The sequence below is a fragment of the Onychomys torridus genome, chromosome 9 (genome assembly GCF_903995425.1).
Source record: "Onychomys torridus chromosome 9, mOncTor1.1, whole genome shotgun sequence".
NCBI classification, from domain to species: Eukaryota; Metazoa; Chordata; class Mammalia; order Rodentia; family Cricetidae; genus Onychomys; species Onychomys torridus.
This window is the reverse complement of record NC_050451.1, coordinates 42,041,449-42,057,394: the sequence shown is the minus strand read 5'-3', so window position 1 is coordinate 42,057,394 and position 15,946 is coordinate 42,041,449. Positions and strand designations below refer to the sequence as shown.

The 15,946-nt window shown below is 40.5% G+C and overlaps 1 gene segment (V, D, J or C); it reads right to left on the bottom strand.

The window, feature by feature from the left end:
* Positions 1-4,882: 4,882 nt before the first annotated feature.
* On the bottom strand, positions 4,883-5,467 carry LOC118590724. The segment is given in 2 exon segments: positions 4,883-5,232; positions 5,419-5,467. Coding segments are annotated over 2 exon segments (399 nt in total).
* Between the last annotated feature and the right edge of the window lie 10,479 nt (positions 5,468-15,946).

Sequence of the window (15,946 nt, the reverse complement as noted above, 5' to 3'; positions counted from 1 at the left end):
CAGGGAAGAAGAGAAGCAACTGAATTGCCAGTTTCTGCTCTTTCAGTCTAGTACAAAGCCTGCTCATTCATGTGCATGTCCAAATAATCACATTGCTAAACAGCCTCATTCATGAAGAAAATGGTAGGGAACATAGAGACAACAATGACATTAAAAGGTGCACCCTGCCATCTCCTCCTACATTCCTAAATTTAAACCAAGACCAACATAATGCTACCCATTTATAAGTGTAGATAATAGTTTTTCTTTCTATCTTTTCACAGATGGAAGCCATGTCAGCAAGCAGTAGCTAGAGCAGGAAGCTGAGTGATCATACCTTTCCCCACAGCATGATGCAGAGAGAGAAAACTACACCTCTCAAAAGCCCAGCCCAGGGACTAACTTCATCAGCAATGGTACACCTCCTGAATGTTTCCCCACACAATACTACCAAATGTGTTCAATAATGAGAATATGAGGAATATTCTCAATCAAACTACCACAGACCTATAATAACATAATCAATATTCAAATTGGAACCTTACCCTGTATTCTTACCAAAATGTCATAATGCCAGGAATTATACAATAAAAAAACTGAGCAAATTTTTTAATTTTTTTATTCTAGAACACCATTTTATTCTTCCTCAATGCCTTTTTAATTTTTTTATTATTGAAAATGTCATACACGTACACAATGAAATATATTTACCACTAGTTTCCCACATCCAATATATATATATACAAGCTCCTCTTCAAACTTCATGACTTTTGTTTAACCAGCTAGGTCCAGTTAGTGCTACCTACATGTCCATGATAGGGGCATCCACTGGAGAATAGGAACCTCACTACTAGGCATGTCCTTAATTAAGAATATTATTTCATGGGGTTGGAGAGATTGCTCAGCAGGTAAAAACAGTGCCTGCTCTTCCAGATGATTTGGATTCAATTCCCATAATCCACATGGCATCTCACAGCTGTATATAACTTCAGTTCCATGGGTCCTGAAACACTTACACAGACATATGTGCAGGCAAAACACCAATGTACATAAAATCTTTAAAACTAAAAATGAATGATTATCCCTTCCTTTATATCTCTCTCCTATAGTAACCCACAAATTAAATATCCAATCCTTCTGCATTTCTGAACCCATAAATTACATAAACAGTGTTCTAACATACAGACCTCTTCAACTTTACAATAGTGTAAGTTGTAACCTCATTCATAGAAGTAATTCAATCCGTTGCAGGAACTTATTACATAAGACATTTTTCCTGGCACTCAAACCAGGTAAAATCCCCTGTGTCCAGGAACTAGAGAAGAGGGTGGTAATAAGATCTTCAATGTCTTCACACTTGCTCACATACATATATCTAAAATCTGTCAATGTGTCTTTGAGACCGATCTATACAGGTTTATTTTTTCCAGGACAAATATCACTAGTATCTAGAACATGTTAAGGTTCCTTCTACACCAAGAAAGAAAGAAAGAAAGAAAGAAAGAAAGAAAGAAAGAAAGAAAGAAAGAAAGAAAGAAAGAAAGAAAGAAAGGAAGGAAGGAAGGAAGGAAGGAAGGAAGGAAGGAAGGAAGGAAGGAAGAAAGAAGAAAGACACATGCAGTGCATCAAGATTCAGACAGGAATAGAGCCTTACTCAGCGCTTACTATATCAAAGCAACACAAACCCTCTCTTTGATTTCTCTGACCATACAAGTTTTGTGGTTGTTGCTGTTTCATCCAGTTCTCAAAATCTCACTCTAATCCTTCCTTTAGCACATGATAAATGTAGTTGTTTAATGTGGGTGTGTTGCTTGCAGCTGAGAAAATCAATGCAGTGAGAGCTGTAACTAAAACATGGTTACATAACTATAATTATAAAGTTAGTTTCTAACTTACAACTTTCTCAAGACAATTTTGATGACTTTTTCAGTTCTGTTTTGTGAGTGCATTCCAAATATTATATCCAAATATCTTGAAAGACTAAAAAAAGAGAAGTATATTACTAACCATAAGGGACATTCGTTAATTATGAAACATTTGCATGTATTGATGCATAATAAAAATCAGAACCAGTGAATGAACTTGTGGGAATTTTTCAGTGAGCTCCAGGGTGAATACGCTAAGTGAGGGGACCATTTCAGCACTTCAACTTAAAAAGTAGTAAATGGAGATATTTATGGTGGCACAGGCCTGTAATCCCAGATTTCAGGATGGTGAAACAGAAGTTCACGAATTTTACGCCAGCCTAGGCTCCAAAAAATCATGTCTCAAAAATAAATGAATTAATGAAAATACATACAAGGAAGCAATGAATGAGACAGTTAACTGAGCAAAGAGACAACTGCAAATGAGAGAAAATCTTGTGAGTTAGTCCTTTGACAGAGGATTGACCCACTAGACAATAAAAGCAATCAACCAAAAATGGGCATAGAGCTGAACAGAGAGTTCTCAAAAGAAAAAACTGCAGATAGCCAATAAATGAAGCCTTGAACACTCTTAGTCATCAGTGAAGTGGAAGTTCAACTCATGTGATACTCATCTCACCGCATCCAGAATAGCAATCATAAAGTAATCACATGACCACAAAAGCTGGTGAAGATGCTGGGAACAGTGAGCTTCATTCTCCAGGGCAGAAGCACAAACTGATGTGACAACACGGGAATCAATGTGAAGATTTCTCAGAAATCTAAAAGAGGAAGGATTGTCGGGTCCAGCTTTGCAATTCTTGGATATATATCTGAAGGACTAAATACACTACACAGAGATAACTGCTCAACAATGTTTGTTACTGCTCTACTCAAAACTTCTAGAAAATGAAGCCAGCCTAGATGTTCAACAAAAGAATGGATAATGAAAATTTGGTGGAGATTTTATAAATATCTATGGAACACAGTCAAAAGAATGACGCATGGGGTGAACAGAGTCTTGAGGAACTGTGAGAGAGGCTGCAGGATAAAAGGCAGAGTGCCTTTGACCTCAGGTGCGTTTTGTTCACAGGACTGTTCGTGGGACATGATTAAGTGCCTCCTGTGTTAAACATTTACATTCAATTCATAAGACATGTTTAGTCCTATAGCTATGACTTGAATGCCAGATCACAGCTACGGAACCCAATCTGGTCAATGTACCCTGAACCTGGATATGGCTTCTGCCTTGCTTTCATGGTTTCCCAGATATGTATGTGTCAGGCAATTGTGTTTAAATTGGTCTGTCCTGAACTTGATGTCCCTTGCTCATAGAATCCCTCCTTTCTCTCATCGATTGGCCTCCTGGAGCTCGGCCTGGCACCTGGTCGTGAATATCTGCATCTGCTTCCATCAGTTACTGGATGAAGGCTCTATGATGACAGTTAGGGTATTCACGAATCTGATTACTGGAGTAGGCCAGTTCAGGCACTCTCTTGACTATTGCTAATAGTATAAGGTTGGAAAATGTACAGAGATGGCCAGCCAAACTAGAGAAAATGCATGAACTGTGGACCAATAGCTGTGGAGCCAACATAGTACTGGACTCCCACTGGATAGGGGAGACAGTTGTTTAGCTTGAACTGTTTAGGGGGCTCCCCTGGAAGTGGAATCAGGATCTATCCCTGGTGCATAAGCTGGCTTTTTGGAGACCAGTGTGCAGCCTTGGTGCAGAGGGAAGGGGCTTGGACCTGCCTCAGCTGAATATACCAGGCTCTGCTAATTCCAAATGAAAACCTTGCCTTGGAGGAGGTGGGAATGGGGTTTGGACTGGGGGGAGGCTGGGGAGTGGGAGGAGGCATGAGAGGTGGAACTGTGGTTGGTATGTTAAATGAATAGAAAATTTCTTAATAATAAAATTTTTAAAAATTGGTCTGTCCTGAGAAAGTTCTGAGATAGGGCTCCTCTCCTAATATTTAGTATGTGCTTATTGACATTTGCTTATATTTTTTTTCTCATCGTGTTTCTATAAACTCAAACAACGTTCCTTGGATCATTGCTTTATTTGTTACATTTGTGTATAAAAGTAAAATAAAACTGAAGTAAGGTTGTCTACAGCATTAGACTGTAGTCTACCCCATTCTTTCAGGTCCTCCAATTCCAGGTCCAAAAAAATTCAGCATAGGTCTGCCAAAAAGTCATATATATACATATATATAATTGATCAATAAATGAAATGAAATGATAGAATTTGCATGAAAATGTATGCAGTTGGAAAATTCTATACTGAGTTATTCTAGCCTCAGAGAGACAAACACATGCAAACCTTAGCATCTAATTTTTATCTGTATGTGTTCATGTGACTATGATTGTGTGTAGATGTTGGGAAGCTAGAAAAAGAATGAAAAGGAGGCATGAAGAAATATGAGTGTGAAGATAATAGAACATATGATATGGAAGTGGAAGGGGGATACTGGGAGCAAGAAGGTGTCAGTAAGAATGGGGACTAAGAAGATGGCAGAGGAAATGAGCTTGGGGAAGGGTATCTATGAAAGTGCTACTCTGTAAGCAAGTTTTTCAAAATTAGAAAACAAATATTTTTAATTGAAAGATTAAAAAAAAACAAGCAAGTCACACTGCTGTAGAGGTGACAGTGGTGCTTATGACATGGCATGAGGTGAGTCTCATTGCCATGTGTATGTCATCCAACTTACGAAGATAACCACATGAAAGTGTGTACATTCGTGTAGAACCATCAACATCAGAGAAGAGGAGAGGAGAGGAGAGGAGAGGAGAGGAGAGGAGAGGAGAGGAGAGGAGAGGAGAGGAGTGGAAATTATTTCAGCCAAACCAATAGTGTGCCTTTCCCTTTAGGACTGGTTATTTTCAAAATGTCAAAATACTTTCCCAATCAATCAAGCCCTCTCTACTCTTGCTCTTAATCCCCATTGCCTATAGAATAGAAACAGAATTTCCCCAGCCTATGATCTGTGCTCTATCTAAAGCCTTGACAGACCCAGGAGGTTTGGGTGCAGGCTACAGGTGCCTGGAGAGCACTGTGTGCTCACTGCACAAAGGTAGACAGCTGAGTCACTGGGCTGGGAGTCTCTGATGTGCAGGGAAACATACAGGCTGGCTTTGTTGAGGTAAGCTGTGAATCTGCCTTCTTTCTTTTCACCATTGGAGAAGATGGACATCCGTGCCTCGGGGCTTTTCCCAGGCTGTTGTCTGTACCACCAAAAGTACTGAGAAGCACTATCAGTGAAAGTACAGTTGAGAGAGGCCATGGCTCCCTGTGGGACACTGAGGATTTCCGGGTTCTGTTGCACCTTCTGCTGACTGCTCACACCTGTGCAGAAAGGCAAAGGTCAGACCAACAGGACTGGATGCATATGGATGCAGACACCCCAGAATGGCTTTTCATGGGCCTCTCACTCCTTAAATAGAGATTGAAAATGGATGTTTCTACCATTAGCTTCAGTGAGCAACAACTTTACATATCACACATGTATCCCACAGGAATTCCCAAACTTACAGTTTAACTGAAGCCACAGCACCACCACAGAAACAATCAAGGATTTCATCCTCTCTTCCTCCTTCTTCACTGAGGATTCAGATTCTCAACGCTAAACTCATAGAGTCACATTCAAAGTTTCCACATGTCCTGCTTACGGAAACATGAAAAGCAGCTTTGTTAGCAATCAGAAAAGTGACTCTTCACCACCTCAGCAGCACCAACCCTTTCTTAGAACCCTTTCTCTACCCCCTCCTCCTCTTCCTGCCCTCCCTCTTCCCCCCACCTCTACCACTTGAGCACTTGACTCAGGATCCCTAAGAAAACACTGCCACCTTGTGGGCTCATGAGAGTGGCCAAAGAAATATTCAAGCTGCAAACTCTTCTAACTATCAAAAATAAAGCCCTTGAGAGTTCAGTAGGTGTTTTTAAGAGACGTGTGCTCCAAGTCAGGTGGGGAGTGAGGTGAGCATGTGTGTGCATACCCAGTACATTATCCTCTTCCATAGGTATCATACACAGGCAGGCACCTACACTGAAATATCACCTATGAAACGTCTGCATTGAAATCTGAGTGTGGTTCTTTCATACAGAATAGCTCTAACTATTGCTAGGTTCCAGACACCCTCATTCAAGTCCATCTTCAAGTTTTACAAATGTCCTGGACAAACTGGTTATCTTGGCCAGAGCCTAGGAAGGTCTGGAACTCATTCCATTTTGTACTGGGAGCACATTTGTGTCTAAACAGGACATTACTTGCATTGGACCAGGAGAGATGGAGCTGTGTTCAGAACCTCCACTCTAAATAAAACCTAAGAAAGTTGTTGGTTTATCTAATTTTTATTCTCCTTTCTTGGGTGAAGTCCTGTTGTGTAGTGAATGATCTGTGATAGTTCTAGATCTAATTTCTCTTACTCTCCTTCTTTCTGATACAGACTTCCCTCTCCATTTCTCTGCTTTCTTCCTGTTCTCTTCTTCCCTAATATTTTCACTTTCTCCCACTCACCATTCCTACAACAGTCATCAAACCTTGTGTACCCAGGGAACATTTATGCCAGAGCTGAACTAGGTCCACATAGAAACAAGTCAGGATACAACCATCCTGAAGCAGACTGTGAGACTTCCACAGCCATTAGAGTAAAGATCTAAGAGAGGCAAGAAGGCAGTTTGGTTCAGCACAGATAAGGACCAGGCACTGGTTCACACTTTGGCAGACTGATCATGAATAGATTATTTTAAGCATATTTCAGTGCAAGAAAATTTGGTGAGATGTTTCCAATGAATGTTAACTCTTTTTTATTTATTTTTATTAATTAATTAGCTAACACTAAGTTAAGTGTTCCCAGCCTGATCACAGGTCCCTGCTCTCCTTTTAGTCCCACCCAACAACCTCCCCTCTTCTCACACTCCAGTACTGTGTGGTGCACCATAAAGCATACATAAATCACCTTGAAACACAAGGTAAGCTCCAAAAAGATTGGAAGTGACAACATTGAAACTCTTTGTATAGTACATGGGACACCTTCCATAAAGATGGGTTTAATATATTGGCTGAGAAAAACAACCTTATGTGAGTGAATGGGTTTGAAGGGGTGAATTCTGAGGACTCTGGCCACACAGATAGCACACTCACCACTTCAGCTCCCAGCCTTCTGGGGAGACAACAGATTATGCATTCCTTCTTTTGAAGCAACAACCCTGTACTTTTCATACTCCAGGTTACCTCTAGTGATATCTGCAAGCACAAGGACCTCTGTGCCTCCTACTCTGTCCCACAATGAGCTTTCAGACCCTTGCAGAAGCTGGTAACTAAAGACCTTTTCCTATTCAAGAGCCATGGATAAGCATACACAAAACATGGTTTGATCATACCTTTCCTTTGCAGTCAACAAGTACAAAGGGAAAAAAATGAGGGAAAGATGTTCAGACTCAAACTGCTTTCTGCAAGAGTGCATTGTCCATGACAATAATAACAACACTCATTTCTCAGTAAATGTGAAACTATAAGAAGGAGATAATCATAGTGTCACATGATTATAGTCCCTGATGCGATTCAGGTTTGAGAGTCTGAAGCAAGAGAATGTGAGTTTAAGACCTGCCTGAGACATACAGGGAGAACTTGTCTCAAAAAAATCTAAAGGACAAAAGACAAGCATGAAGATAACAAGCACAGTGGCCTTGGGAAATGTACAAAAAGAAACATGAAACTAAAATTGAAGCACAGTTTTGTAAGATACACACCTCCCTGCAAGAGACCTCCAATAAAATGTGTAAGACTGGATTAACAGTTCTCATGGAAGAGCAGGAAGATGATCTATTAGAGACACACAGCACTTTCCTGCATCACTGTGAACCTGAAACAAAGCATCAAGTGTGTGACTGCCAGGTGAGGGGAGCAATATGCAGAAGTGTGGGAGTCCCAAAGTAAACAACAGAGCCAGATGAAATCCCAATTGCTAAACTGAAAACCATAAAGAAAACTAAGGATCCTAAAGCTGGCTGCTGACAGCACAGTAGGGGAGGGGAGACTTCCCTTGATGGGCTTTAAACAAAAGTCTCACTGAGATCCACAGGTGTACAATCTGACACTCTGCAATGATACAACCTAAGAAGAGAGATCTGTGATCCTCACAGCAAGCAGAAACTGGAGAATGGGGCCTCTCCACTTACTAGCTTGATCACAGATCCCTCCTCTCCTTTTAGTCACACCCAACAACCTCCCCTCTTCTCACTGGGGCCATGGTTAATAATATTCTTTTTAAAAAAATTATATTTTATAATTAACTTAATTTCACATATGAACCACAGATTCCCCCATCCTCCCTCCTTCCATCTCCCAGCTCTCCATCCCCCAATCCACCCCCATTCCCACCTTCTCCAAGGCAAGGTCTCCCCTGGGAATTCAGCCCAGCCTGGTAGACTCAGCTCAGGCAGGTCCAGTCCTCTCCTCCCTACACCAAGGCTGAGCAAAGTGTTCCAGCATAGGCCCCAGGCTCCAAAAGCCAGCCCATGCTCCAAGGATAGCTCCACTATTCAAGTTAATCAACTGTCCTACTTATCTAGAGGGCCTGGTCCAGTTCCATGGGGGCTCCTCAGCCATTGGTTCATGCATTTCCACTAGTTTGGCTATTTGTCCCTGTGCTTTTTCCAATCATGGTCTCAATATCTCTTGCTCATACAATCCCTCCTCTCTCTTGCTGATTGGACTCCTGGGGCTCAGCCATGGATCTCTGTCTCTGCATCTGCTTTCATCAGACACTGGATGAGAATTCTATTATGACACTGGGGTAAGTCAGTTCAGTTCTGACACCCTCTCCACTCTTTCTAGTAGTCCAAGCTGGAGTCATCCTTGGGGATTCCTAGGAATTTCCCCAGCACCTGGTTTTTCTCTATCCCCATGATGTTGCCCTCTATCACGGTATCTCTTTCTTTGCTTTCCCATTCCATCCCTGTTCCAGCTTGACCATCCCATTCCCTTATGTTCTCATCCCCTACCCCCTACCCTCCATTGTCCACCCCTCATCCCCAGTTTACTCATGGAGATATCATCTATTTCACCTTCCCAAGGCAATCCATGTATCCCTCTTTGGATCTTCCTTGTTAGCTAGCTTCCCTAGATTTGTGGGTCATAGTCTGATATCCTTTGCTTTACATCTAGTATTCACTTATGAGTGAGTACATACCATGTTTGTCATTCTGAGTCTGGGTTACCTCACTCAGGATGATATTTTCTGGTTTCATCAATTTGCCTGCAAATTTCATGATGTGATTGTTTTTCTTTGTTGAGTAGTACTCCATTGTGTATATGTACCACATTTTCATAATCGATTCTTTAGTTGAGGGGCATCTAGGTTGTTTCCAGGTTCTGGCTATTATGAATAATACTGTTATGAACATAATTGAGCATGTTTCTTTGTGTTATGAATGAGCATTCCTTAGATATATGGCCAAGAGCAGTATAGCTGGGTCTTGAAGAAGATTGATTCCCAAATTCCTAAGAAACTGCCATACAGATTTCCAAAGTGGCTATGTAAGTTTGCACTCCCACCAACAGTGGAGAAGTGTTCCCCTTGCTCCACATCCTAATGCTGTCTTCAGTGATTTTTATCTTAGCTATTCTGACAGGTGTAAGATGGTATCTCTGAGTCATTTTAATTTGCATTTCCCTGATGACTAAGGACGTTGAGCAATTCCTTAAATGTCTTTCAGCCATTTGAAATTCTTCCTATGAGAATTCTCTGTTTAGCTCTGTAGCCCATTTTTTAATTGGATTATTAGGTATTTTGATGTCTAGTTTCTTGAGTTCTTTATATATTCAGGAGATCAGCCCTCTGTCAGATGTTGTGTTGGTGAAAATCTTTTCCCATTCTGTAGGCTGTCATTTTGTCATATTTACTGTGACCTTTGCCTTATAGAAGCTTCTCAGTTTCAGAAGGTCCCATTTATTAATTGTTGCTCTCAGTGTCTGTGTTACTGATGTTCTATTTAGAAAGTAGTCTTCTACTGTGCCAATGCATTCAAGACTACTTCCTACTTTCTCTTCTATCAGGTTAGGTATAACTGGTTTTATATTAAGGTCTTTGATCCACTTGGACTTGAGTTTTCTGTGTGGTGACAGATATGGATCTACTTGCAATCTTCTACATGTTGGCATCTAGTTATGCCAGCACCGTTTATTGAAGATGCTTTCTTTTTTCTATTATGCAGTTTTGGCTTCTTTGTCAAAAATCAGGTGTTCATAGATGTGTGGGTTAATGTCAGGGTCTTCAATTTGATTCCATTGGTCCACATGTCAGTTTATATGCCAATGCTAAGCTGTTTTTATTACTATAACTCTATAGAAAAGCTTAAGGTCAGGGATGGTGATGCCTCCAGAGGTATCCTTTTATTGTACAGAATTCTTTTAGTTATTCTAGAATTTTTGTTTTTCCAAATGAAATTGAGTATTGTTCTTCCAAGTTCTGTGAAGAATTGTGTTGGGATTTTGATGGAGATTGCATTGAATCTGTAGATTGCTTTTAGTAATATTGCCATCTTCACTAAGTTAATCCTACCTATCATGAGCATGGGAGACCTTTCCATTTTCTGATATCTTCTTCCATTTCTTTCTCCAGAGACTTAAAGTTCTTGTCATACAGGTCTTTCACTTGCTTTGTTAGAGTTACCCCAAGGTATTTTACATTACTTATAGCTATTGTAAAGGGTAATGTTTCTCTGATTTCTTTCTCAGCCCTTTAATCATTTGTGTATAGAGGGACTACTGATTTTTTTAGTTATTTTGTATCCTGCCATATTACTAAAGGTGTTTATCAGCTGTAGGAGTTCCCTAGTAGAATTTTTGGGGTCACTTGTGTATACTATCATGTTGTCTGAAAATAGTGAAAGTTCTTCCTTTCTAAATTGTATCCCCTTGATCTCCTTTTGTTGTCCTATTGTTCTACATGGAACTTCAAGTACTATATTGAATAAATATGGGGAGAGTGAACAACCTTGTCTTGTGCTTGATTTTTGTGGAATCACTTTGAGTTTCTCTTCATTTACTTTGATGTTGGCTGTTGGCTTGCTGTAAATTGCCTTTATTATGTTTAGGTATGTTCCCTGTATTCCTGATCTCTCCAAGACCTTTATTATAAAGGGGTGTTGAATTTTGTCAAAAGCCTTTTCAGCATATAATAAAATGATCATGTTTTTTTTTCTTTCAGCTTTTTATATGGTATATTAGGTTTACAGATTTTCATATGCTGAACCATCCTTGCATCTCTGGGATAAAGCCTACTTGATCATGGTGAATAACTTTTTGATGTGTTCTTGGATTCTAATTGCCAATATGTTATTGAGTATTTTTGCATCATGTACATGAGGGAGATTGGTCTGTAATTCTCTTTCTTTGTTGCATCTTTGTGTGGTTTGGGAATCAGGGTAACTGTAGCATCAAAGAAGGAGTTTGGGAATCCATGGGCCCTGTGGGAAGGCTCCCCTTTTCCAAGACCGCAGACAGACCCTACAGTCTCCACACCCTGTGCCCACACCCATTTGCCCGAGACCCCAGCCACTTCCTGAGACTGAGAGACCAGCCCCAAGCTCCCATCTGCCCTGGAACTCCCATCTGGACCAAGGTGAGTGCCTGGGTTTATACTCACAGAGGCAAATGCCCGAGTCCCACCCCTGGGCACCATCCTGGGAGGACCTGCCCAACTTGGCCCCAGTCTCTGACCAATCTGCCGGCCCTGTGGGAAGGCTCCCCTTTTCCAAGGCAGCAGGCAGACCCTGCAGTCTCCACACCCTGCCTGCACACCCATTTGTCTGAGACACCAACCACTTCCTGAGACTCAGAGACCAGCCCCCAACACCTATCCACCCCAGAACTCCCATCTGGACCAGAGAAACCCTCTGGTGGACACTACAACCTCAATGCCTTGCCCCCACACCCATCTGCTTGAGACCCCAGCCACTTCCAGACACTTAGAGAGCAGTGTCCAGCATTCCATCCTGCCCCGGAACTCCCATTTGGACCAGAGCTTCCATTCTGTCTGAGAACTCCCATCTGGACAAGAGGAGCTCCCATCTGGACAAGATAAGGAGACCCCAGGGACTTTCTGAGACTCAGGAGAGTCCAGCCCCCCAGCTCCTATCTGTCCAGCACTCTCATCTGGACCAGAGCTCCCATCAGACCCAGAGCTTCCATCTGGACCCGAGAGAGGCTCCCTAAATCTGTCAGCTCTGTCTGGACCAAGTACACTGATAAGACCAAGAACGAATCCATGAAGAGATGGGCAGACATCAAGGAAGAAGTACATGCAACAAAATAAAAAGCAATACAGCATCACCAGAACCTAGCCTTTCTCCAATAGCTAGACCTGAACATCACAGAATGGAAGAAACAGAAGAAAACAACCTTATAAGTAACATCATGAAGAGGCTACAGCCTTATATAGAAGAAATCAAAAATAAAGTTTAGGAACAGACAAACAAAAAATGGGAAGAACACTATAAAAACTAGAGGAAAGGACAAATAAAGCAGAAGAAAACAGCAAGTCCCTGAAAGAAAATCATGAAAAGGCAACAAAACAGACAAGGGAAACAGTCCAAGACCTGAAGTGGGAAATAGAAAAAATGAAGAAGACACTAGCAGAAGGAATGCTGGAAATAAAAAATTTGAGTAAACAAACAGGAACTTCAGAGGCAAGTATAACCAATAGAATGCAAGAGATGGAAGAGAGGATCTCTGGCGTTGAAGATACGGTAGAAGAAATAGATTCATCAGTAAAAGAAAACACTAAAACCAACAAAGTCATGACCCAAAATGTCCAAGAAATTTGGGGCACCATGAAAAGACCAAACCTACGAATAATAGAGATACAGGAAAGAGAAGAATACCAACTCAAAGGCACAGAAAATATATTTAATAAGATCATAGAAGAAAACTTTCCCACCTTAAAGAAGGAAATGCCTATGAAGATACAAGAAGCCTATAGAACACCAAACAGACTAGACACCCCAAAAAAGTCCCCTTGCCACATAATAATTAAACAATTAAATGTACAGAATAAAGAAAGAATATTAAGGGCAGCAAAGGAAAAAGGCCAAGTGAATTATAAAGGCAGACCCATCAGAATAACACCCAATTTCTCAATGGAGTCTTTGAAAGCCAGAAGGACCTGGACAGATATAATGCAGACACTAAGAGAACATGGATGCCAGCCTAGACTAATATACCCAGCAAAACTTTCAAACATCATAGATGGAGTGAACAAGATCTTCCAAGACAAAACCAGATTTAAACAATACTTATCCACAAACCCAGCCCTACAGAAAGCACTAGAAGGAAAATTCCAACCTGAGGAAGGCAGATACACCCATGAAAACACAGGCAATAGATAACACCACAGCAGTAAACCCCAAAGAACAGAAGTACACACACACTACCACCAAAAAATAAAAATAATAACAGGAACGAACAATCACTGGTCATTAATATCCTTTAATATCAATGGACTTAATTCACCTATCAAAAGACACAGACTAACAGAATGGATAAGAAAACGGGACCCATCTTTCTGCTGCATACAAGAAACACACCTCAAATTCAAAGACAGACACCTCCTAAGAATAAAAGGCTGGGAAAAGACTTTCCAATCAAATGGTCTTAAGAAGCAAGCTGGTGTAGCCATCTTAATATCCAGAAAAATGGACTTCAAACTAAAATCAATCAAAAGAGATGATGAAGGACATTACATACTCATCACAGGAAAGATCCACCAAGATGAAGTCTCAATTCTGAACATTCATGCCCCAAACACAAGGGCACCCACATATGTAAAAGAAACATTACTAAAGCATAAATCACATATAAAACCCCACACATTAATAGTGGGAGACTTCAACACCCCACTTTCACCTCTGGACAGATCGGCCAAATTGAAACTTAACAGAGACATAATGGGCTTAACTGATGTTATGGCTAAAATGGACTTAATCGTTATCTACACAACATTCCACCCAAACAAAAAAGAATATACCTTCTTCTCAGCACCCCATGGAACCTTCTCTAAAATCGACCACATACTTGGCCACAAAGCAAATCTCAACAGATACAAAACAATTGGAATAACCTCCTGTGTTCTATCAGACCACCATGGTTTAAAGTTAGATTTCAACAACAGAAAAAACTCCAGAAATCCTACAATCTCATGGAAACTGAATAATGCCCAACTGAATCACCAATGGGTTAAGGAAGAAATAAGAAAGAAATTAAAGACTTTCTAGAGATCAATGAAAATGAATACACCACATACCCAAACTTATGGGACACTATGAAAGAAGTGCTAAGAGGGAAATTCATAGCACTAAATGCCCACACAAATAAGCTGGAGAAATCTCATGCTAGTGACTTGACAGCACACCTGAAAGCCCTTGAACAGGAAGAAGCAAAGTCTCCCAGGAGGAACAAATGCCAGGAAATTATCAAATTGAGAGCTGAAATCAATAAAACAGAAATAAAGAGAACAATACAAAGGATTAATGAAACAAAGAGTTGGTTCTTTGAGAAGATCAACAAGATATACAAGCCCTTATCCAAACTAACCAAAAGACAGAGAGAGAGCATCCAAATTAACAAAATCAGAAATGAAAAGGGAGACATAACAACAGACAATGAGAAAATCCAGAGAATCATCAGGTCATACTTCAAAAACCTCTACTCCACAAAACTGGAAAATCTAAAAGAAATGGATACTTTTCTGGATAGGTACAACATACCTAAGTTAAATCATGACCAGATAAACCATTTAAATAGTCCAGTAACCCCTAAGGAAATAGAATCAGTCATTAAAAGTCTCCCAACCAAAAAAAGCCCAGGACCAGATGGTTTCACTGCAGAATTCTACCAGATCTTCAAAGAAGATTTAATACCAATACTCTTTAAATTGTTCCACACAATAGAAGCAGAAGGAATATTACCAAACTCCTTTCTAGGAGGCTACAATTATCCTGATTCCTAAACCTAACAAAGATGCAACAAAGAAAGAGAACTACAGACCGATCTCCCTCATGAACATTGATGCAAACATACTCAATAAAATACTGGCAAACAGACTCCAAGAACACATCAAAACAATTATCCACCATGATCAAGTAGGCTTCATCCCAGGGATGCAAGGGTGATTCAACATACAAAAGTCCATCAATGTAATACACTATATAAACAAACTCAAAGAAAAAAACCACATGAACATCTCAGTAGATGCAGAAAAGGCATTTGACAAAATCCAACACCCCTTCATGATAAAGGTCTTGGAGCGATCAGGAATACAGGGAACATACCTAAACATAATAAAGGCAATCTACAGCAAGCCAAACGAATGGAAGCACATGAATTATGAACCAAAGGCTGTGGAGCCCCCAGCTGGATAAGGCCCTCTGGATAAGTGAGACAATTAAATAGCTTGAACTGTTTGTGAGGCATTCAGGCTGTATGACCGGGACCTGTCCTTAGTGCATGAGCTGGCTGTTTGGAACCTTGGGATTACACAGGGACACTTTGCTCAGCCTGGAAGGAGGGGACTGGACCTGCCTATACTGAATCCACCAGGTTTAAATGAATCCCCAGGGGAGTCTTTGCCCGGGAGGAGATGGGAATGGAGGGAAGGGGATGGGTGAAAGGTGGGGACGGGGAAAGGAGGGGGAGGACAGTGGAACCCATGGCTGATGTGCAAAATTATAACACAAATATAATAATAATAATAATAATAATAATAAAAAGAAAAATGAAAAAAAGAAGGAGTTTGGTAATGTTCCTTCTGTTTCTATTGTGAGGAACAATCTAAACAATATTGGTATTAGCTCTTCTTTGAAACTGTGGTAGAATTCTGCATTGAAACCATCTGATCCCAAGGTTTTTTCTTTTTTTTTTTTTTTTTTCCGGTTGGGAGACTTTTAATGACTGTTTCTATATCCTTGGGTGTTATTGGTCTATTTAAATAGTTTATCTGGTCTTGATTTAACTTAGGTATGTCGTACCTATCCAGACAATTGTCCATTTCTTTTAGAT